The sequence below is a fragment of the Chlorocebus sabaeus genome, chromosome 1 (genome assembly GCF_047675955.1).
Source record: "Chlorocebus sabaeus isolate Y175 chromosome 1, mChlSab1.0.hap1, whole genome shotgun sequence".
In the NCBI taxonomy this organism is placed as follows: domain Eukaryota; kingdom Metazoa; phylum Chordata; class Mammalia; order Primates; family Cercopithecidae; genus Chlorocebus; species Chlorocebus sabaeus.
Window position 1 is genome coordinate 125,151,383 of NC_132904.1, and position 25,141 is coordinate 125,176,523.

General features: G+C 42.1%; 1 protein-coding gene across 1 annotated transcript in view; it reads left to right on the forward strand.

The window, feature by feature from the left end:
* Window positions 1-612: 612 nt before the first annotated feature.
* BARX2 (BARX homeobox 2) overlaps window positions 613-25,141 on the forward strand; it is a 75,236-nt gene continuing 50,707 nt past the window's right edge. Inside the window, exon 1 of the mRNA XM_008021498.3 lies at window positions 613-1,102. Within this exon, the coding sequence (XP_008019689.1) occupies window positions 916-1,102 (187 nt within the window). The 5' untranslated portion in view covers window positions 613-915. The remainder of the gene's footprint in view (window positions 1,103-25,141) is intronic.

Consider the following 25,141-nt stretch of genomic DNA (forward strand, 5'->3'; position numbering starts at 1 on the left):
TTTTTTTTCCTTCTCAGTTTCTTATTAGGGTAACGGACGGGACCAGGGTCATTGGTTTGGGATCTTGGGTCAGTCAAGTTTGCAACTTCAGCGCAGATTCCTACGCTTGGAGCGCGCAGGCTCAGCGCTAGCTGCGAGGCTGCGAGTGGCGGGCTTGGGAAGCCGCGGTCTTCGGGAAACCGTCCACACGGGGAAGGAGAAAAGCACGGTGGGTCTTCGGGGGCACTGGCGCTGTGGCCCGAAGTCCCGGGAGCCTAGTGAGGACTAGACTTCTTTCTAGTAAGAGAACTGAACGTGCCCTCCCGCTGGGTTGCGGGCATTGGGAGCCGGGCCGGCGGGTGGCAGGACGGGCACTAAGGTGAGCATGGGGGACACTGCCCCGGGGAGCTACCGGCCAGGGCCTTGGCCGCGGCGCGCGCTCCCCGCACCGCGCACACACTCCTGCACACACACCTGGAGCGCGTCCCGGCGGGGAGGGGGAGGAGAGCCAAAGCGAGCGTCTTAAAATAGAGAGCCAGGCAGAGGAGCGCGAGACACCAGAGCTGGAGGCAGCGAGTGAGAGCCGCCGGGCACTAGGCGCGCAGGTCGGCGCCGGAGTGGCACAGGCGGGCGGGGGCGGGGTGGGCGCGGACGCCCCTTAGCACACACTCCGCACCCGGCCCTGCAGGAAGCTCGCGCTGATTGACAGCTGCGTTGTCCCAAAAAGGCTTAGCGAAGATGCTGATCTGCGGGTGGGTCTAAACACGCTGCAGACGCGCCCGCTACCCGCTCTCCTCCGGGCGCCACCCGAGCCCCGCCGCCTCCCCGGCTGCCGGGAGCGGGGCCGAGGCCCCGCCGTCGCGCCAGCCCAGCGGCCCCGGCCGGCCGGGCACTCGCAGCCGCGCTCGGGCCGGCGGACGCTCGCCCCGGCTCACCATGCACTGCCACGCCGAGCTGAGGCTGAGCTCGCCCGGCCAGCTCAAAGCAGCCAGGCGGCGCTACAAGACTTTCATGATCGACGAGATCCTCTCCAAGGAGACCTGCGACTACTTTGAGAAACTTTCCCTCTACTCCGTGTGCCCGTCGCTGGTGGTGCGACCCAAGCCCCTGCATTCCTGTACGGGTAAGACGCTCCGCTAGGGGATAAGTGGGGTTCGGTAGCTTTCACGTCCGTGTGGGTCGCCAGTGCTTTGCAACCCGAGGTCCAGAGCACGGGTTAAGTTAAGGGATTCTTTTCCTGCACCTCAGTAAACAGTGGGCATTGCAAAGGCATCTGCGACGCGGCCGGGAAGGGCCACGCAACTTGTGGATCGCACGAGTGGAAATAAAATAAAGGCGCCGGGGCCTTAGGAGAAGGCTGCTCGCGCAACGCCTGATTGTCCTGCTCGGAGGAGAACGCTTCCTCGTTCCATGCTGAAAGTTAAAACACTAGACCAGGTTCAGCGCCTAAATCATTGTTTCAGGAAGTGGTGGTGTGAATTTCAAACTTGAGCTTGGCGGCCTTGCATCTCACCTTGAGTTAACTTGTCCAGCCTCTTACAGTCTCCACTGTGAATTTTACAAGTAAATCAATATCCTGAGGTTCTCAACAAAATCCCGAATTCACTGAGTTTTGCTTAAAATGATCGCCCTCTGGGAAAGTAGTTCTGGAGTACGTTGCCTTTGTGGCACAAGCCGAAAAGGTCACCCTCGTTTGTCTTAAGTGACCAAAACCAACAATGATAACAGTAAAAACATTACTCAGAACTGGTTTTCTCTCTTCACAGGAGCTAAGACCAATAGGAAGGATAAAGAGAACTTAACACATATATTGCAAACGTAGTAGAGTTTCTATCGAAAATAAAGCCAATGTGTTTCTAAAACTTTGAATGCATTAAGAGAAGCTCCAAGTTTCAAAGTATCTTGGCATTCTTAGGATTTAGGTTATGGAATGTGGGTATAATAAAACGAAAAAGAAGTAGGAGCACTGTTTATCAGAAAAAAAGTTATTAAATGTGCTTTTCATTAAAGGTGAACATAAGGTACTTCCAAACCAAAAGAACCTTTGAGGTTGTGTTAGTTGCATGAGAGGCATGAGATAAATTAAATTACACTTACAATGAAAAAATGAAGGCCCAGCAGTTTGGGAAGATCTTTTTTGGAACATTCAGTTGTTAATGCTCAATGCGTGGAATCCTGTATTTTCTCTTGGTTCCATTGATAGTCCCTGTATGACAATCAGTAAACATATGATAAATACATTCAGTGGAGTTCTTTTAAAACCAAATTGTTCCTACATGTATTTGGTTGTAAAATGTATACTGTATTCAGTTATGCCTTTTTAAAGTTAATTTTTCTGTAAGGTAGAATTAGGCCTGATATCCCATAACAAGCCTTGTAATACTGAATTTTTAAAACCAAGAAATATATGAAACAAGGAACAAATAAGAAATTTTAGAAACAAGATAGATCTCCTGAGAACTGATATTTTTACATTTGTGTGTAGGTGGTTGTGGACCCTTGGACACATATATACTGAATGGGGGTGATAAGTTGAATATTGTTTTGAGCACAAATCATCCCTTGCTATAATAATTCAATTCCCTTTGAGGAAAAAAAGAGGATCTGTTTCAGTCATTAACATTGCTTATGGGACATTCCCAGGACAAAACAGAACAACTTCTAAGCACCTAGGTAGAGCCTAGTGCCGACATAATTTCAGTGACTTTGTGCTCTGCGTTGACTCGAAGGCAGCTTTTCCTGGCTTATAGGAGTCACAGAATTGGATCATAGAAGAAAACATGGCAGAAGAGGAGTAATAAATAGCTGCAGAGAATAGTCATTCAGTCAGAGGTGGCTGAGTAAGTGCTGTGTTTTATTGAACCTTGTGTGGGAAATAAATCAGAGGAAAATAAAATGATTCATATGTAGTTTTGTGAGTGTTATAAGTGAAATGCACATATGTCACAGACTTACGTATTGCTCAGTCTTGTGCTTTTCGAAGTTCACTGATGGTTCGTGGCAGAGGGTGGTTGTTGGCAATGGTTTTCTGGCCCCATTATTCCAGTGCTTTCTTCTTTCAGGTTGTTAGTTGAAAATGTGTCGTGATTTTGCTCTAGTTGAGAATTAAAATATAGAAACTGGGATTTGCTGGTGGAATTAAACCCATAAAAACTGGCTACAATAGTTCATACTTTCAAATCATAAGCCTTCACTGGGTTTACAGTTACAGTTAAAGCCTTACATGTATTAGATCATGGGAATCCCATGAGTGACTTCTCAGAGCTTTTGCAAATACCATACTTTCAAAGCATTTTTCTTTTTTCTTCAGTTAAGGTCAGGATAAAAATCTTTGATTAGATGAATGTAACCTTTTTTCTTATTAATTGAAAAAAACAACAATAAGTTGCTGGCAGCCTGATGGAAACTGTAATTTTTTTTCTTTTCTTTTCTTTTTCTTTTTTCTTTTTTGCTAGATAGAACAAAATGTGTAGCACTTGTGGTGGAAGCAAAATGCATAAGAAGTTCAAGTGAAAGGCATACATTGGAATTAACATTATTGAACTTTCTCAGCCTTTCATTTGGTGGTTTAAGATTTAAGTAAGTGTCACAGAAGTGAACTGTGTCAGGTAAAATAATGAAAACTAAGAGAAAAAAAGTCCTCAAAATTAAAAACGTACCAGCATGTACAATAAGTACATAAAATTGGGATGGAAAGAAAACTACAGCATTGAAAAAAAAAAAAACAAAAACAAAAAACCAGTGCATAAGGAAACAGTTCATGCTGTGTAGATTTAGCAACCTAAAGGTCAATTTATGATACCAAATATCAGGCAGAATGGCATGTATTCAAGCAAACCGAGAGGTGGAAATAGTTTTCATCTCAGGCAGATAATCACCTGACAGGATTTTGTTGTGAGACACTCTAGCCTTGATGGAATCTTCACCTTCCAAAAATTATTGTTTGACAGGCCTTTTCTTATTATAAACACAATAATTTTAGTCCTAGAAAGCTGTCTCTCAATTTCTTTCGGTTTCCTAATATGTCTCGTAAATCACCCTAATAGATACTGCAAAAGGGAATCCTTGCCCTGTAAGCCCTGCCGCAGAAAGGTTTATCGTTACATTTAAACTAAAATGTAAACAGCTAAGCCCAAAAGAATGCCTCCATTTGACAACAGTTGTCATTGCAGGCCATTGGTGAGGGGTGGAATATGTTTAAAATTAAGTTAGTATGTAACAAGTTGGTTTTATTTATAAATCTGTAAGCAGTAATCCCTGTTCAGAGGGAAGTGTATTGCCATTTACAAATCAGCAATGAGCTCCCAAACTTCAGAGCACTGACCGTCATTACAAAGGCCAAAAAAGAGGTGCGTTTCAGGATGTCATAAACATGCTTAACTTTAGGATGCTTTATTTTCTTTTTCTGGTTGTGATTAATGTTTTTGGTGGAAAAGCCCACTTGAAGAAAGCTGGTTTCTTGGGGCCGAATGGTTTGCGGAAGCATCGGCATGGTCATGTTCGAAGGCTCTGCCTTTCTGTCTGATCTTTAGAATCAGGCAGTTTCTAAATGTGAGGCGTGTTGAGAAAAAATGGATAACTTGCTTCATAAAAATAAGGATTGTTACAATTTAGCCTGAGGGTTTTCACATGAAGATACTGATAAATGAACCTATGGTACTAATTACTTTTATTACAATTTTTGTACTTAGAACCTAGAATTACCTTACATTTGCACACGCACATTTGTGGGGAGGTGAGTGTAGATACTTGGACATTTTACAACCTGAGAACAGGATGAGACTTTTAATTATTCCACTAACTATAATCGAATTCCTTTCCCCTTCTCTGGCAGAATGATTCTGTTGAATCTCTCACCTGTCTCTGATCTTTGGTGGTTAGACCTACAGAGCTGGAGGGGCTCATAGAATCACAGATCAACATCCCCAAGCAGAAGGTAGTTTTTGCAAAGTGCCAGGGTCACGTCAGTGCTTCAGTATCATTTCAGTCCACTGTATGCCACTCTCCTCCTTGTCATAGTACTCAGAAATCAGGAAGACTTTTCCAACTTGGTTACACACCCAGGACTAACCTGTGCAGTCACACCCAGGGGACAGTCAATCAGCCAATTAGAAGGGATATTTGGGGAAGGGTGTTTATCTTTTAGGAGGTAGCATTGAGAACATTTTATCCTTTGGTGGATCCAAGAGAAGCAAGTTCTTTGGGGTAGTGTCCTTGGGTGCATTTTTATCACAAACATTGGGTGTCATCCCAGCAAAAAATTAAATGCAGTGCAGGCATGTATAATGTCTCATTTGGGAGTTCAAGAGCTGGCTAGTGCTTCATGGAGTTGGCTCTGGTGACTTTCCCAATCTCAGCTTGGTCTTTTTTACTCAGAGACCCAAACCCATAGGATCTTGGGAACCTGAGAGTTGGACACTGGAATGTTAATGGAGAAACATAAACCAGGGTCTGGGAAAAATGATCATTATCAACAAGCATTTGTATTTCTGCCAGAGGCACATAGGCTTTTATTAGCAATTACTCATAACTGATTATCCTGTTCCCATTGGAAGGGTGAATAAATAGAGGGATGCACTGGGTCCGGGACTCATCCACGGTCACAATATATTTGGAGCCGAGCTCTTTTGGGATCCTTAGCTGTTATCTCACCACTCTTTAAGTTTTATAACTCTTTTGTTAGAGATGCCAAGGGATTCCTTAGGAGTCAGTTGTTCCTTTTTTTTTTTTTTTTTTTTCCCTTTCAATAGCGCGATCTCGGCTCACTGCAACCTCTGCCTCCTGGATTCAAATGATTCTCCTGCCTAAGCCTTCCGAGTAGCTGGGATTACAGGCTGTGTTTTTAGTAGAGACGAGGTTTCACCATGTTGACCAGGATGGTCTCGTACTCCTGGTGATCCACCCACCTCAGCCTCCCAAAGTGCTGGGATTATAGGCGTGAGCCATCGCGCCCGGCTGTGAAGTCAGTTTTAACTCATGAATAGTTCATTAGCAGTGTCTTCTCTGGCTCTGATTTTTCTCGTAGCAAAGGAGAAAATGATTAGAAATTTTGTTCACGGGTTGAAATGCCCCTCCAAATGTCCACTCTTCACTATCATTTAATTCAATAATTTCATTCAACAAATAGTTATATTTGCTTGGTGATGGCATTGTCATTGAGTACATTGTTTTGAAACTTAATCTAACTGTTGACTAGCAGTTAGGGTGTTTAAAAAAATTCCTCTCAACTACTTGTAGAACCATTGCTTAACCCTTCTTTGTTTTTTATTTGTTTTGTTTTTGTTTGTTTTGTTTGTTGTTGTTGTTTTTTCCTAGTGTATGTGAGAGGCAGTTGGGATATGGGATGGAATATGGAATTGGGATATGGGAACATTTAATACTTTTGCTTACTATGTGGAATTTTCTCTTTGAACTCTACCTACAGGGTGTTATCACCAGTAAAATTGTCAAATCAACTTTGCTAAATACAACTCAAATGGAACTCTATTATTAGGCTGATTTCCTACAGATATGTTTGTTTTTTGCTGGTTGTATTTCTGTATCCAAGACTGAATTTGTGATAGAAACGTGGATAGTATAAAGTTGTTAGTTTTAGCATACTCTAGAAATCAGAGTGAAAAGATTAAATGTAACATATCCCAAAAATCTATAGGAAAAGGAGTAAGGATTGCAAAGGATTATTTCAATTATAACGAGAGATTAAAAGGAAAAAAAGAAGGGAAGAAGGAAAGCAAGAGTGGGTTTCTTTGAAATTCTTGAGGCTGTGCAGATTCAGTGTCATAGCACAGTGTTCCTCCGAAGGGCTCTACAGGCAACACAAAGGTGGCCTGTGAAATTCTGTCACTCCATGGATACTAAATGGCTAAAGTCGATTCTACTTAGACGTGTGCTGGGGCCTCTTCAGGGTTGAGATCCAGAGCCTAAGCTCTGCGCAGCATTTAGCCTTCACTCTGGAAGGCTGAGTAAATGTTAAACCAGAAGCAGTTTTTGGTGTTATTTGCACTTTGTTTTGAGGTCAGGTAGGAGGAGCAACAGAGATGCAAAGGTAGGTACGTCACATGGGCTGAGGCCTCTTCATTTGTTTTTGTTTTTGTTTTATTTTTTTTTGAGACAGGATCTTGGTCTGTTGCCCAGGCTGGAGTGCAGTGGGGCGATGTTGGCTCACTGCAACCTCTGCCTCCCAGGTTCAAGCGATCCTCCCACCTCAGCCTCCCTAGTAGCTGGGACTACAGGTGTGTGCCACCATGCCTGGCTAATTTTTATATTTTTAGTAGAGATGGGGTTTCACCGTGTTGGACAGACTGGTCTCGAACTCCTGACCTCAGGTGATCTGCCTGCCTTGGCCTCCTGAAGTGCTGGAATTACAGGCGTGAGCCACTGCTCCCGGCCGAGGCCTCTTCATTTGTTCTGAGCTTGTGAATGTGCATGCCGTGGAGCCTGAGGGTCCTCCTTGCCACATGTCCTGCCCACGACTGTTGTTAGTGGACTAGAGTTGGTGGGTCTATGGCTAAGCCCATTGACAAGCTCTTAGGTGGAGTGTGGTTAGAGGACTGCAAGGACTCAGATGGGATGCATAGATTGAAGCCTCATTTTGCCTCTTCTGTTGGGGATGCAGTTCAGTTTTACACTCTAGTCTTGTGGAACTGGTGTTTCTAGTGTGGCTCTAGGGATGCACTCACAACTGGGTTAGCCACCTTTTACCCGAGAACTTGCTAAAGCCCACAGGTGCTCAAAGGACGGGCAAAAGACCACTGTGCTGCAGGTGGCACGTTCTCTTGGAAGCAGCATGACAAGAAGAAGAAGAGAAGGATTGAGGGCATTGGCGTAAAAACTGCACATGTGGAGAAGCACACTGGGCCTGCCTGTCGGTGCCTGCCACCATTTTACCTGCCTGAGAGGACTGAATGGTAGTTTTCTGTCCACAGCACAGATGACAAAATCAGAATTCGCATTAGGGTTTATTAGTAACGGGATTCAGACTTTGTACAAACTTGGTGGCATTAACAAATACTCTCCAGGAAAAGAGGTGTTTGGTTTGTTTGTTTTTTAACCAGAAAACCTTTGCAAACCCTCAGGATTTAATTTATTTTTATTACAGCTTAATAACAGTTAGAAGAAGAAAAGTCTTGTTAAAATAAATGCTCTAAATAAAAACACAGTTAATTTTCCATTACCATGTCTAATTACTCATCATCACCAGGGCATTTTTATATGGCAATTTAACTTCTTGAAAGTGGAAACTTGGCACACATTTAAGGAAGAAAGCCATGCACCTAGATAGATATCAGAAGATGGTCTAATTATATTTGGGCTCGAGTTGAATCTTATATATGATTGCTCTGAAGAAGAGAGAAGAGAGGGCCTCTGTTCCTAGTCACTAAGGAGAGCGCTAGTTGAAATTGAATACAGAGGGAGAGAATTCTGAATATTAGGTGATGTTCAAGTACATCTGAAAAGGGCCCCTGCCAGTCACCAGTTGAAGCTGATTTCAGGACTACTTGAGAGGTCTGGAGGGCAGCTCTGTAGGCCTCCTCCTGGCAGAGTGCACACAGATGACACAGCCTTCCTCCATGCACAGGTCAAAAGACGACTGAAGAGAAGCCAGGTTGGGAGGATCTCAGCACCAAATTAACTACGTTCCGTGTACAAGCAGACACGCTTGCAGGATTCCTTTTTATCGCATCTTTCCAGCTTACCAACATATCCTTAGGAACATATTCTTCTGGGTATTGAGGAAAGATGAGTATTTTCTGTTTTTTTTTTTTTTGGTTTTGTTTTTAAACTTTGAGACAGAGTCTCGCTGTGTCACCCAGGCTGGAGTGCAGTGGCACAATCTCGGCTCACTGCAAGCTCCGCCTCCCAGGTTCAAGTGATTCTCCTGCCTCAGCCTACCAAGTAGCTGGGATTACAGACGTCCGCCACCACACCTGGCTACTTTTGGTATTTTTAGTAGAGATGGAGTTTCACCATGTTGGCCAGGTTGGTCTTAAATTCCCAACCTTGTGATCCACCCACCTTGGCCTCCCAAAGTGCTGGGATTACAGGTGTGAGCCACCACGCCCCGCCAGATGAGTATTTTCACAATGTGCATTGAATAGGATTGGCTACTGCCTAGGTGATGTCAGTGCACTTCTGATCATTTTTTTAAAAAGACCCAACGTATGCATTTGGTAAGTGATATGATGGTTAGCCTTTGGTTTTTCTTATTCAAGGATTACTTACCATGTGGAGAAATGGAGTAGTCTTGGGCCTGATGACATTTCATGAAATGGTGGCTATATTTCTGTCTTGGGAAATACCTGGTACTGGCAAGTCCCTGATATTGATAACCTGCCAGCCTCCACTGCCCACCTCTTTCTTTCCCAGAGTCCTTTTCATCTGGCGAATTAACTATCCCTGAAACTCAGGATGAGGGGCTTTTCTCAAAAGAGGTCCCAGTCTCGTGTGGATTGAAGGAAGTGTAACTTCCATGCTTAGTTTAACCAATATCTAGGGGAGCTGACTTTGCACATTTCCTTAATGGTAAGTTATAGACAATGGAATGCTGGTATTGTATCTTCTTATCTTGAGGGAATATCATGGGCAAGAAGAGTTGCTGAGACTCCTTTTTCTGAGTCTTACAGTACTTATCCAAAGGGAGCCATAAACTTGAGAGAAATGCTAGAAATACTTTATACCCTAAACCACATTCATAGACATGGCAATAATAGTAATAGTGACTTTTTAGAAATTACTTAACATGTAATAGGCACTAGACTCAGTGCTTTTTGATCAGCTTCGAAATATCCCTACGAAATAGGTTTATCATCTCCTTTGGTAATGGTAGAACCCTAGAAGCTAAAGTCACAACATATAAAGAGAGCTCTTATGAAGCAACAAGAAAAATGGGCAAAGGCTACAATCAGGCAATTCATAGAAAGGACGATCTCAATGCCCAGTAAATGTAAAAGGATGCTCAACCTCGTTGATGAGTGGGAACACCCGAATTAATATGAGACACCATTTCACCCTCACCGGGCAGGCCAAAATGAAAGGACAATATCGGTTGATGACAAGGAGATGGAGCAACAGACATCCTTCCCACTTCGGCAGGAGTGTTGTGTGGTACAATTACTTTGGAGGGCAGTTTGGCAACACGTGGCAAAGCTGCAGATGCACATACCCTAGAGCTCAGCAGTTCCACTTCTGGGTATGTGCCTGGAGAAAGCAGTGTATGAGTGCAAAAGGATACCTGTAAAAATGTTCATCTGTGTGTTATGTTAGTAAAAAATAGAAAACAATTTAGCTGTCCTTTCAGAAGGAAAAAGTCAAAATAATATATGCTATATCCATGCAATGAAATTCTATGCAGCAATTAAAATAAATGAACCAGATGCACTTGTATTAATATGGATACATTTTAGGAATACAAGGTTGAGAAAAAAAAAGTTGTAGATTGATACATACTGTCTGATACCATTTATATAAATGGTTGAAAAGGCACAAACTAATGCTACATATTGTTTAGAGAGGCAGGGGCATGGGAGTGGGGAGTGCTAACCACAGGTTTTTATTTTCCTATGTAATTTATTTATTTATTAAGACAAAAGGGCCCAGTGCAAATATGGCTAAGTATTACGATGTGATGAAACTTGGGTCATGGCTACATAGAAGTTACTGACATTATTCTTTGTACTTTTCTATACATCTGAAATTTTTCATAACATAAACATTGAAAAGTGGTAGCACAAGAGACCACACATGTCCACCGAACTCTTAATCTTGTAGAACTTTTGATCTTTTTCTTAACAGCTTTTCTATCCTGAAGCAGTAGCTTTTAAATACACAGCTTGTTGTACACAGTCTCACAGTGGGAAACTGAGAACACTTTATAACTAAGCATATGTACAACTCACACTGAAGCAACCACTGTGGCTTCTGAAAGTGGCTTTTGGATCTTACTAACCTTGCCTGGCTGGTTGAGGGTATTATTTATCACCAAGATAACTGCTGTTTCCCTGGTAATGCTCTGGCATATAATAAATAGTCTCTGAGTTGGGTACATGCTCTTGAAGGATGATTAATAGAGTATGTGGTCCCCCAATTGTGCAAGAGAGAGTTGTCAGGGTTTTTCTGCTGCTTCTTAATGATGTTTAAAATCATTATAAACTGCCTCTGACTGCACCTTGCTTTTATGAGAATTTGTTGATATGGCAATATCAACAAATTTCACCTTAGCATTTCACCAGTGGTCCTCTGTTATTGACAGTTTCATTTACAGAAATTATCTAAGGACAGCTGTGATTGAACCAAATCATCTAAAAATGTTAACATGTAGCTTCTTAGCAGGAAAGAATAAAGTTGATATTGGCATATTATCTGTCCGAGTTCTCTTTATAGTCCATAATCATGATTTCATTTTAAAACTTTGTTCAATATGTGGTATTGGGGACTGTTAGAAGGGATGAATGTTACCACGGTGATCTCACAGAGATGTCTGTTACCAGTAATCAGTGGTCGTCCTGTTGTTGGGAGGAGTTAACCTGGACCACATTTCACTCCCTAATGACAACCATAGTGGCAGAAGCTTTATTCATCTCAACACCAAAGACATTTTTATTTTCTCTGCAAAATAGTCCCAATTTAGAAATGTTGCTTTTAGACATGTTGGCAAAAATGTGGCCTTTTGGGAGCTCTATCTTTCTGTGTCCTTCCAAAGAGAAAGTATTAGTGTGGAGGAAACAGTTTGTACAATGAAGAATTTGCCAAAGCATTTCCCCTCCCGCGAGCGCTCCTGTTTGCCTAAATAAATACGTAGACAAAGAAACAAATTAAAGCTCCGGAGGGGGCCTTATCCCACCCACTCGGTCTGTGGCCAGTGTTGCTGTACTTTCTTTGGTTGCTACGAACGAGGGCTGTGCCCAAGCTGGACGTGATGGAAAGGATGGTGGCTCTGTCAGATTTGGTATCAGGGTTCAGACTTTCGTGGGTTACAGGACAGAGTCCTTCTGCGTTTTATATTACCCAGGTAGTCGCACAGTCTGGCTGGGATCCATTAGACTGACACTTCGCTTGTGCCTCACTCTTTCGACCTCCTGGAACTCTCCAGTGAAACATTATTCCTCGTAAAATGAACTAGCCAGGCTTGGGGCTGTGAATGTAGGAAACATTATCAAGGAAGATATTCCAAAGAGCTGCCGTGGGACTACATAAGTCAGAAAAAATGCGGAGGACTTCCTCCTGCAACCCAGGAGAGTCTGTTCACTGGCAACAAATCTGACAGATCCACTTTTGGATCCTCTGTCTGGGACTACTTGGGAAAAGACAAGGATTTAGGATATTTAGGGTAAATTTTGAACGTGTTTCACTGAAAGTGAGAGAGAGAGGAAGGTATTTTAATATGGTTCCAATCTAAGACCTTTCTTTTCCATGGCTAAAAATTTTACTGAAATAGTTGGTAAGTCACCCCAGAGGAGTTATTTCAGGAAGGTGTTGTTAATTTTGTTATCCCTGGATATCATGGTAACTTATTAATGCTCTCAGCACGTTAGACAGCTGTGGCTATTGGAAGCATGTTTTCAATCATCAGTTCAGAGCAAGGCATGAAGGAACATCCTATTGGAGTGCTTGCCTTTTTGCCTTTTTTTCTACTAGGAGATTGGGCCTTTGCTGGTCAGAACAATCAGCTGCTGAACAGTATGTTTCATTTCTTAGGGAGCTGCTAAATAGGAGTAACAACATTAATAAATGGTGCCCAGCACTGTGCTAGGCGCTTGTGTACATAGATGTGTTCTAGCGAAATAGTTACTATTACCACTGCTTTTCAGGCAGGGAAAGTGAATCTCAGGGAGGTTAAGAAATGGGAACGGGGTCACGTGAATAAGTGGCAGGGCTGAGATTGGAACTTGCATCTGTCTCTTTCAATATAGAGTCCAATACTGGATATGTTTATATGAGAATGTGTAAATTAGAACATGTCCGTCTCTTTACATATAGGCAACATACTATACATGTATGTGTGTGTGCACACGCGCGTGTGTGTACAGATACTAAAAATATATATGGCAAGGCCTAATTAATGTGTCAGCTCTGTTAGAACTTATTTTGAACCTGTCAACTCTTTTACACATGTTTATACTAATTTAATGTGTGCCAGTTCGTCTTTCATTTCCTGTGGTGATTGGGGTTTCTGAATGATTCCAGAGGGATTCCAAGAGGCAGTGGGGTTTTGGGAGGAAGCGAGGTGACTGGAAGATTGCAGACCTGTTGCCGTCTGGCTGTGTGACTCTCCGCTCACCTTACTGCCCTGGGGTCTGCGTCCGTATCTCTGTAGCATTCGCTACCACTCTCCGGGTCACAGTGCTTCCATCAGCTGTCATTCTTTGAATAAAGCCTTCCTAGGGGAATCAAGGGTGGAATTCCTTCTCATTCATTCATTATCAACTAGAGAGAAAGTGCTGAACAACTAAAGCCAACCAAATGCCTTGAGAGTTAACACTTGGGATATTTTTCATGGAATACTCATTAGGTTCAGTGAGAAAACATGTCTGGCCGTTGACTGGCGTCACTTAAAAGAATGAGATTATTTTTTCACATTGTATCTGGCTGAGCTAGGGTGGATGCTGAGAATCTCTATTTTTAAAAAGCTTTCTGTATGATTACAATGAAAAGTCAACTTTGGGAATCACTATAATGTAGCTAACAGCTTAAAGTTGGGATTGACGTAATTGGCACCCCATGACTCAAATGTATGAAACCATGTCGTGGAGTGATCCTACTGTTGGGGTTTTGACTCAGACGGTCCTGGGTTTTATTGCCTGTGTGACCTTAGGTAAATTACTTAGCTTCTATGACACTCGGTTTCTTCATCTGTAAAATGAAGATAATAATAATCACGTAATGGTGTTAGTTGTGGAGGTTAAATGAGATAATGTGTATAAAGCTCTTAGTATTTTATTGGCTGTGTGACCTTAGGTAAGTTACTTAACTTCTATGATGCTTAATTTCCTCATCTGTAAAGTGAAGACAATAATAATCACATGATAGGGTTAGCTGTGAAGGTTAAATGAGATAATGTATATAAAATTCCTAGTAAATGAGATAATGTATATAAAACTCCTAGTTTGTGGCAACAAAGTGCTTAGTAATTGATAGCTTCTATTAAAAATAATTATCTTACAATAATAACCTCATCACTGAAGCACAACCCTTTAGGGAAAGATTACCATTATTGGTAAATTAAACTTAAGAAAAACTAAAATCTTTAAAAAACTCCACTTTACTCCAGGGCATTTTTCAGAGTTACAGCGACTCTAGCTGCTTCTACAGCCTCTTGCAACCTGGGTGGTCTGTGAGTTGTTTGAGTTCAAGTCTTCGTGAATTAGGTATGCTTCATTCCTCCCACCTTTCTGTTTTGTAATATGAATTCAGAATTTTATAAATTCATGAATGAGTGGCACAAACAGGTAAACACTACAACATCACAAGATGTCCTTTGTTACTTTATTTTTTTTACAAGAGTTGCCTAGGATTAATTGCCCCTAGGAAATGTTTCATCACGCAGCTGTAAGATTCTTGAGAACTGTCCTAGAATAGAGGCAGAATTTCTCAACAGGTTTGATTTCTTTTCTTCTTTCAAGAGTAGAGTTAGGGATAACTTTTCTTTTGGAAGAAAATGAAACTATTCTTTTTTTCTTATTTCCGAGCACTGAAAGAGGAAAATAACTCCATGGAGATGTTCTTTTCCAATTAGGTAGCATGGAAAAAGGTGGCAGTTTGACAACGAATCACTTTCCTAGTGTATTATTGGGTCTGTGATTCAGAGTGAGTTCCAAATGAAGTGCCTGTGTGACAGCTTTTAAATTCCTGGTAGGGCTAGCTTCTGAATGTTTTCTAAGTGGTGGTGATGGATTGCTGTCATGTGGAGGAACTGCCTGAGGAAGAGTTCCACATGGATTTTTTAAGAATTGTGTTTCTCAGCTGATCACTGGTGTTTTATGAAGTTTAGTATCTGCTGATGAAATTCTTTAATTGATGAATCCCCCCCCACAGTATGAGAAGAATTCTCTTGATGAGGAGTTCTCACCTTCTATGGTGCAAAGGCATCGCCAATGAACAGGGTGGTGCCTCTGTCCAGCCATTTATAATGATGATTCCAACAGGCAATCTCTAGTGGCCTCATCCAGGTTCTGTGGTGGGTGGGGCCAGGTGGGATAAGACAAGTGGGTGTGTCATCACCACTGAGACCGAGTGGCATGTATTTATGAAGAGTGAGAAGGCTGACTTTGTCCCCTAGGGTCCTCAGAACCATAGAGTCTGAGTTTTCTGAATTGCCGAAATAGGACTCAGTCAGAGACATGGATCGTTGGCATCTTGTTGAGAATGTTCTGTTCAGCCTATGGATTCAGAAAAACAAAATGCATGTGTTTGTGTTCCAGTAGGAGGGGAGTAGGCAGGAATGGGGTGGGAGTGGAAAAGGAATGTTGGCCAATGGGGAAGGGAGAGTGAGGGGTAGGGAAACAAGTTAGTTCACTGAAACAGGGATCCAAATGCTTGCTCAGCATTTGTTGTCTCCAGGAGAAAAACAAAGTGAAAAATGAGAATGGAAGATTTCATTTGGAAATGGCCCTGTGAGTACGTGCTTGTTTTGAGAGGTGTTCCTCGTAACTGACAGCAGTTAATGACTTCTGATTGGGCAATGGCCTGCCCAGCCACACAGGTAGCCCAATCATCATATGTATTAATGGTGCATTCAAAAATTTCATCATCCTGGGTCACAAAAGATCATGACGATTGTATTATCATACAATAATGGTATTCATGCAGTGGCACACAGGAAATTGTGTGTACTTGATGTACAAGCAGCGTGGAAGCAGGGTTTAAAGTAGAACTCCTGTTGAACACCTTTCTTCCAGAGCCCTCCACTGCCTCATTCTGTGATATTTCAATACCTCAGTTTCTGCTGTTGGTAAAACCCATCCTACCTCCCCAGTATGTTGAGGAGCAGTGATTGATGAAGGAGTATTAATTTGCTGCTTTTTGAGAGGAAGTCCCTGCATTCGCCAGGGAATTACATGTATCACGGTGTTCCCAGAGAAAGCTGGACCAGGGATTGGCCAAATCTGGCCCACTACAAATCGTTCCACTGCCACAAGCTAAGGATGGTTTTCACATTTGTAAATGGAGGAAAAGAAATCAAATAAAGCAAAACATTTTGTGACCTGTGAAAATTAAGTGAAATTCAGAGATCGGTGTCCGTACATAAAAATGTTATTGGAACACAGCACATGCACCAGTCTGCGTGTTGTCTGTGACAGCTTTCATGCTGTCACAGCAGAGGGAGAGGTTGTGACAGACACAGCATGGCCCATAAAGCCTAAAATATTGACTCGTCGACCCTTTACAAGAAAGGTTTGCCAACCCTTCAACTAGACTGTTGGAAGCAAAGCTCCTCAGTTATGAAATAAGGTTTTTACTGATCCACAAACTATGATGTCATTCCAGGGCACAAAAATACCTCCTTTGATCCAGGGTTCTGTTGTCATCCTGTGACATGAGAAAGACCCGACAGTGGGAGTTTAGTGGGGAATTTTGCAAGGACTCTCTTAAAGTGAGATCAGGCTCTGGGCTCTAAGGATACATTTCCAGACCTTTCTGGAAGTAACAGGATTTTCCGCACTGAGAGATGGGTCAAAAATATTTACGGTAAAGTGGTAGAATTCAATAAAGTGTTTTTGGGACTTTCTCTTTGCTGCTGCAGCCCCGACCGGTTTTCCCAGGGGGAATACGAGGATGGCCCCTGAGGAGAGGCTGGGCGTGTCAGCATCACTGGCATTTTTCAGTTTGAGATTTGGGTGACAGTGTATGTGCTTCTTAATTGACTTTAGCTTGTTGCCCATCCCTAGAAGTAATAGTAATGGTAATAAAAGTTACACAATCACATCGCCACAGCTCTGTTCTGAAGGGCTTGCATAGCTGGATGGAGCACTTAATCAGCGTGGTCCACTCTCCTGGGGAAGTGCATGAGACTATGTGCCTTTGGAATTTTCAACTCTTCAGGGTCAGGAGCTGCCAGACCTCTCAGGAAGGACGAAGCCTGACTCTCTAGTTGCTCTTTTATTTACATGGAGGCCCTTGGGTCAGGGTGAGGCTTTGCGTCTCCAAGATAGCCTTTGAGCTAATGAAACCCACTGGGGAGTGAGAGATGTGAAATTAACCTGATTTGCTGCAACTTCCTGTGCACTGTCGGGCTTACCAGCCAATAGACTGAAGAACCCTTGAGATCTGGCCCTTACCATAAAATAGAGAGGAGTGTGCACAAGTGCAAGGTCGACCAATGTCAGAGGAGATGACTGATGTTGGTAGGTAAAATTCCACCTCCAATAAGAGTATGTGTGGTACAGGTGACACCTGATTTTCTTACTCCAAATCACAAATGATGTTGAAAAAACAATAACAACAATACACACACATAACAGGAAACACTGGTATAATACTATATGCCAGGAACTGCTCTAAATGCCTTATATGAATTAACATTTTTTTTGTTGCTTCTTATTTTTTGAGACAGAGTCTTGCTGTATTGCCCAGTCTGGAATGCAGTGGCATGATCTTGGCCCACTGCAGCCTGTGCTTCCCGGGTTCAAGCAATTCTTGTGCCTCAGCCTCCTGAGTAGCTGGGATTACAGACACGTGCCACCATGTCCAGCTAATTTTTTGTATTTTAGTAGAGACAGGGTCTTGTCATGTTGCCCAGGCTGGTCTTGAACTCCTGGCCTCAAGCAATCCACTTGCCTCAGCCTCCCAAAGTGCTGAGATTACAGGTGTGAGTCACTGCACCCAGATAACTTATTTAATTATACCACAGTCATATGAGGAGATACTATTATTCTTATCATTTGACAGGTAAAGAAACAGAAGGCTAGATATGGTGGTTCATGCATGTATTCCTAGGACTTTGAGAGGCCAAGACAGGAGGATCATTTGAACCCAGGAATTTGAGACCAGCCTGGGCAACATGGAGAGCTCTTGTCTCTACTGAAAATAAAAATTAAAAAAAAAAAAATAGCTGAGACCAGAGGATTGCTTGAGCCCAGGAGTTGAAGGCTGCAGTGAGCTATGATTGCATCACTGCATTCCAGCCTGGGCAACAGAGGAAAACTCTGTATCTACAAACAACAACAAAAAGAGTGGAGGAACAGAAGACCAATCCAGTCCTGATCACACTTCGGGAACTCTGTTGTCTAATGTGGCTTAGACTCAATAATTGCTTATTTTGAAAAGTGTGGTGCTGGGTACAGAGTAGATAGAGCCTCAGTAATGCTTTCTAAAAATATTAAATATTTGATATTTAATTTAAATATTTTCTGATTTTCTTTCCATTATTATTGATTTGATTTTCATTACCTAGTTCTTTCTTCATAGGCCATTGAAACTATCCCTAGAATGATTAGAACATCCTTTTTTTTTTTTTTTTTTCCTGGAGCAGTAACGTTTTTACATAGCTGAAGTTCTAGGGAATGTATTAGTGTCCAAATTTGCAAAGTAAGTTAATGACAGGGACACAGTTCAATATTTTATCCACAGCCTTAAACTATTCCAGAATGGCTATGATTTAAATTAATTTTATCTTACTGTTAATATTTTTTAAAATTAAATATTAAGTAAGGAAAATGTTTATAAAATATGTGTATAATAAAAAGAATAGTAATACAATGAACATTTGTGTCTACCCACCACCCAGTTTAAGAGTAAGATTTCAGCCAGGCAGGGTGGCTCGTGCCTATAATTTCAATACTTTGGGAGGCTAAGGCGGGACGATTGCTTGCAGCCAGGATTGAGACCAGCCTGGGCAACATAGTTAGACCTCATCTCTATAAAAATTTAAGAAATAAATTTAAACAAAAGAAAAAGACCATTTCTTCTGGGTTGCCTGGGTTCCCCTCCCCGATGCTGTCCGCATCTCTCCCCCATTAGAGGTCACCAGTATCTCAGTTCTCAGCTTTTCTCTGTAGTTTTGCCATGTATCATTCCTAAATCATATATTATTGAGCTTTGCTCATTCTTAAACTCTGCATAGATGGGATCACACTGTACTTTTTGTGATTTGCCTTTTCACACAGCATTGCATTTCCCAGATTCTGATCTGCTGGTGTGTGTAGCTACGGTTCACTCATTTTCATTGCTAGAGTGTCCAGTGTGTGCATAAACCACACTGTTTATCTGTTCTGTTGATGGGCGTTGTGGTGGTTTTTGCTGCTTTGAACATGCCTGTTAAATTCCTTTTTAGAAAACTAATGATCAGGAGGACTCATTTAAGTGAAATAGTTTTTCTATGAGAAAAGTAGTTCTACAATTTAATGAAAATTGTAATATCTGTGCCTTGAACAAACAGATGTAGTTTTTATTTTGGGACACATGCTACCTACCTATTAAGTGGGTTTATTTTTAGTGGCTTTTTTGTTGTTGTCAATTTTTTTCCCCAGAGTTGAACAACGATTTATTTTAATTTCTAAACCAAATCAAGGCATTTATTGTAAAACCGCTAGAAAATAAGTCTTCCCAATTTAATAGTATATGTTTTATAAATATTTTAATAAAATGAATTTTAAAGTATTAAATAATTTTAGTTAGAATGTGAAGTACTTCTCTAAATTAAACATTAAAAAAGCTTTTTCATCCACAGCAACAGAAGAATTACATTATATAGGTAAAATGGCCTCTGCCCTGCTCACATTTATTTGCAGACTGGAAAAGAAATGTTTATTTCTAACATTTTTTAGCTTCAAAAGACCTTAGAAACCTTTTGAAATAATCCACAGAGCTGTGCAAAGGCACTGAGGTTTAGGACAGGCAGGAAGCTATAGTCCACTCAGCATTTTCTTTTTGTTTTTTGACTGGAAAGAAAACCAAAGCCCAGAGTAATTAAATTGCTCAACCAAGATCACTCCGAGGCTTGCAATGCCTTTGAAATATAATGACTCTAAAATAGCTGTATGAATCTGTAGTGCCATTTCTAAATTAGAAGCCACAAGTTGCTTTTTATAATAATGTATTTTTTGCTTCTATGCATCTTAATTTATTTTATATAATTTAAAAAGCAAAGTCACTAATCAAATCCATAACGACAGTTTGGGATTTGATTTTTAAAATGCTTTTCTCCACCCTGTTGACTGTGCCAAACCTAGAGAGTCTATTTAGTTCCCATAGGCTGGTTTCTGGGATCGACAGTATTTCCATTGTCTTACAACTGGGCTGTTGCCAGTGATGTTCGAGGACCAGCACTACCCTTGAAGGATCCTGCTGTTGTGTCAACAAATAATGGCACAGGCCTCTCTGACAGCTTGTCCACAGACTGTCCTGAGGCTTTCCGTCTGAAGGAAGCGGCAGCTTTGCAAGAGTGATTTTAACGAGGTCGTTTGGATTAGACTGGGTTAGTGGGCAGTGAGTTCCATGCATTTAGGGTTGGGTGTGAGGCTTTTCATGTTCTTGGAATCTCCTCCGGCCCTCCCGGTCACACCCCTCCAGTGCCACATTCAGCCCTCTCTCTATGCACCCATCCTGAAATAGCCATGGTTCAGCATGGAAGAAATTCACTCCTCTAATCCCTCAGCGCTAGTCAGCTCTGCATTTGCCTAGGGGTGGGTTTTGACTCATTCTCCTTAAAGAGAATCTCTGCACGCGTGAAATCTGCGTCAGGAAAGTACTAGGAAGGCAGCAGGACTTGGAGCCTGACGGTGTGGATTCAGCTTCCAGTTCTGCCTCTCACTAGGTGACCTGGGCAGGCTACTGATGGTGAAATGGGTACAATTTCACCCATTTCACCCATGCTCAGGGTTTGCTATAGAGATTAAATGAGCTCAGTCTCCTGAATCTCGTATGGACAAAAGATTTCACCTCTGAATAATATAGAATCCTAGATGTTTCTGTCTGTTTCTACAGTGGAAAGCCAGGAAACGCAATCTGCAAGAAGCTAGGGGTGTAATAATAACCACCAGATTCATCCCTCAGCCGCCCTCTGTCTGTGTGCTCCGGTAGCACTGGCTTATTTGAGGCATGAGATTGACTGTCTCTCCCATGGGGCTCTGAGCTTCCTTCCACCAAAGATTGTTCCTTCATCTTGGGGCCCCTCACACCAGCATATATTTTTGCATTTAGTAGGTGGTCAAAATAGTATGGTTTTGAACCTTACTAAACTGCCTCGTGTTTCTTTACAGCACTTTCTTCCTGTAGGTAATATGTTTTCTCTTACTTGACGTCTCCCTGCTTTCTCCTCACAGTTGAACATTCTCCTATTTAGGGATCGCCCTGGCCCCACACCTGTGGTTTTCAGATATTGCCACTCCTCCCCTACTCACCTTTTTGTTTTTGTCTAAGTATTTACAATATGCAGTTTGTCACACATAGCTGGTAGACGATATTTTCTGCAGTAATCTCTTCCAGCTTGGGAATTCTTAAAGGATTTATTTGTAGGTACTAAACAGTCTACTTTTTAAAAAAAATTCTCTAAGTTCATATTGTCTGTACTTCATCATGAGGGATAATGGTTCATTTCAAGTTAATCTACACGACTAAAGTGTAACCCATGTGGTGGGTGGGGGGATGGGGTGAGGTGGCAGCTGTTAAACAGTGCATAGCAACTCTTCACAACAGTTTAAACATGAAAAAGGAATTGGAGTAATAGAATATGCTGGAATTTGATGAGGACACTGAGAGCTACAGGACGTGGGATTTGAACTTGCAGCTGTAGACAATGACTGTGTCTCCTATAACCCCCGAACTCTTTGCCCCAAGATGCCCCAGAAGAAAGACTGGTGGAGTTACCAGCTCATGGATATTACATCCTATCTATTCTCACACACAAATGAACTCCCGTAAAGTACAGGCAGAGTAGTTCTTGTCACCTTAGTGTCCCATAAAGCTGATGATAATAATTAGAAAACCATTAGAAACTTACAAGGCTGGGCACGGTGGCTCATACCTGTAATCCCAACACTTTGGGAGGCTGAAGCAGGAGGATTGCTTGAGCTTGGGAATTCAAGACCAGCCTGGGCAACATAGTAAGACATCATCTCTACAAAAAATCAAAAGTTAGCCAGGTGTGGTGGTATGTGCCTGTAGTCCCAGCTCCTTGGGAGGATAAGGGGGGAGGAGCTCTTGAGTCTGGGAGTTCAGGCTGCAGTGAGCTGTGTTCATGCCGTTGCACTCAGCTTGGGTGACAGAGACCCTGTCTCAAAAAAGAAAAAAAAAATTCAGGGATGAAAAGTGCTAAGAAACTGAAGTAATTAAGTTATCTAATGCATATAACTAGTATTAAGCATCTTTTCATGAAAGAACCTGGCTTGTGCTAGTAGATATTGGAAAATGCCCTAAGAATGTTTAGAGTATCATTTAACAGTGATGACTCATTTGAAATAAAATTATTGATGAGCTCACTTGCCTCTTTTTGTGCACAGGAAATTGTATAGGTGGCTATGATTATTTTTATAAAAAATTGGATTCTAAACAAGTATATCAAATACTTAGTATCTACCTTAAAAGCTTTCATGAATTAAATTTAACCCTTAAATGATGCAGTGATCCACATTGAACTTTCTGATTAAAACAAAGGGAAGCTAACAGCACTTACCATTTCAACTAGAGTTCATTAAAAAAATTTTGTGGAGCACTTACCTACCAGGCGCTATGTGAGGACTGCACAGATGATGGTGATGTGAGCGTCAGAGCCCCTGCCCTCGTTCTTGTAGAAGACACAGATGAGTAAATACACAGTTACGAGAATCATATGACCAATTCCATGATGGGGAAGTTGGGTGTGCTGAGGGACACCTGAGACTGAGACTTGGCCGAGCAGTTGGCAAGGGGAGGGCAGCCTCTAAGTTGAGACCTGCAGGATGAAAGGAAGGCCGAGAGGATGATCTAGCAGAGACAGCACATTTCTAAAATGACTTCTTTTCCTGAACATGATGTTGAATACAGCTGAACATTTTCTGATGGTTGAGGATCTCATGACCTTCAGGGTAATTGTTTTTATCACCAATCTTTAGATATCTAGTGCTGTGAATGTCATTGTATAAGATGTAGTAGGCTATTAATGATAACATGATCTCAACTACATCTTTAGAAGTTGTGTTTTTAAAATGAACCTGTGTAAACTCAACCTAATACTTGTATAATGGAAGCATGATGCAGACTGTGATGGTGACTTGGGTATTTTTGTAGTTACGTGGTTTTGGACTTATTGTTGCTCCATACATTTATAGCTGTTTTGTTTTCTTCTCTTTCTCATTGCTGCCTTGGAGGGTCAGAGTATGACCCATGTCTCTTGATGAAATTAGGTAGGGCTTTGCGTTTTACCAGGAAAAGAGGCTCACTCAATTAGGCTGGGTTTACTTCTAGTTTTGTAATGTGCCCCTGGAGTGGCATGGATGAGTTGTTTCGCATCTTTTGAACTCTGTTTCTCTTTTTGGACAGAGATATTATGCTCACTGGTGAAGTGCCTGAAGATTCTTAAATATCAAATAAGACACTTAGGAAAACACCAGATATGATTATGTATGAACATTTGCCTATTCCAAGCACATGCTCAATAAATATTTGCTGAAGTAATTCTAATTGAGAGTTTAAACATTCACAGTTCATGGCAATGCATTGGAATAGTTGCAACAGGTGAACTAAAAAAAATCTTATTGCTGTTCCCATTGGAAATTTAGAACCCCGTGTTTGAGTATTTTTGATTTGGGTTCATCCATCATTTTGTTAGCTAGGTTTATCAACATTCTGCATGGGAGGTCAGGAAATATGTTAGCTCACTCTGTGTAGAACACAGTTCAGCATTGTTAGTAAAAGCTGAGTTTGATTTAGTTCCAATAGTTGGCTTAATAGAAACTTAGGAGAACCAACTAGCTAAGCAGGGCAATGAGAGAAGGGATCTGTGTGGCTGTGAGTTTGCTTGACCTCAGAAGCCTGGGGTAACTGTGTTTTGTTCCTTTATAATACAGTTGCTCAGAGAAAGTCATGCTGTACTCTTTACCTCCGTGAGCACCATTCTGGAATTGCAGTTCAACCTAGGGATATTTTCAGCAAGGGAAAAAGCATAAACACTTTTCTCAATGTTCAAGGAACATCATGACAGACTACCTATATGATGGTCCCCTGGGTCAGCTCAGATCAGCCCAGTGGATTAGCCTGTCAGTGGAATATTGAATTCATAATATATAGAGCTTCGGTATTGTAGACTCTCTGGGAGTGCAGTTAATTAGTCAGCTTCCTATTTGGATTGCTGTTCTTATGGGAAGACCTTCATATTGACCAGAGAGGCAAAGTGGGATGACAAGTCATCCAGAGTGTCAACAGAGCAAGTTTCACTTTAGGTTGGTTGCTGCTTTCTGCTTCTCTTGAATCTAGAGACCTTCTCTCTCTCTCTACCTCTCTGTCTCTCTCTCTCTTTTTTTAAACAAGATGAGGTCTCACTGTGTTGTCCAGGCTGGTCTTGACCTCTGTGGCCCAAGCAGTCCTCCTGCCTCAGCCTCTCCAGCAGCCAGGATTGATGCAGGGCAGGTGAGTCCCAGAACTGGGGCTTAGTCTGGGTGGGTTCTTGGCTTTGCCCAGAAAAGAATTCAAGGGTGAGCTGGTGGTGTTAGACAACACCTTTTATTGAAGTGTCAGGGTACAGCAGCAGCAGAGGTACTGCTCCTTGCAGAGCAAGGCTACCCCACAAGCAGTGTGCCCAGAATAGCAGCTCAGAGGCAGTTCTACAGTCACTTATACCCCCTTTTAATTATATGCCAATTTAGGGTGATTTATGCAGAAATTTCTAGGAAAAGGGTGGTAACTTATAGGTCATTGGGTCATTGCCATGGAAAGGGGTGGTAACTTCTGGGTGCTGCCATGGCAATGGTAAACTGACCAGCACACTAGTGGGCATGTCTTCTGGGAAGGTGCCTCCCACCCCAGACCTGTTTTAGCTAGTCCTCAATTTGGTCTGGTGTCCAACTTCCACCTGTGGTGTCTGAGCCCTGCCTCTGGCCTCAAGTCTCACCTCCTGCCTCAGGATTCCAGGTTTGCATCACCATGTCCAGCTGAGACTTGGTCTTTGATTAGAACCATAGACCTTTAGAGCCAAAGGGTACTTATGACTGCTCATCTAGTGAGCACCTTCATTTGGGAGAGGAGAAGTAGAAGT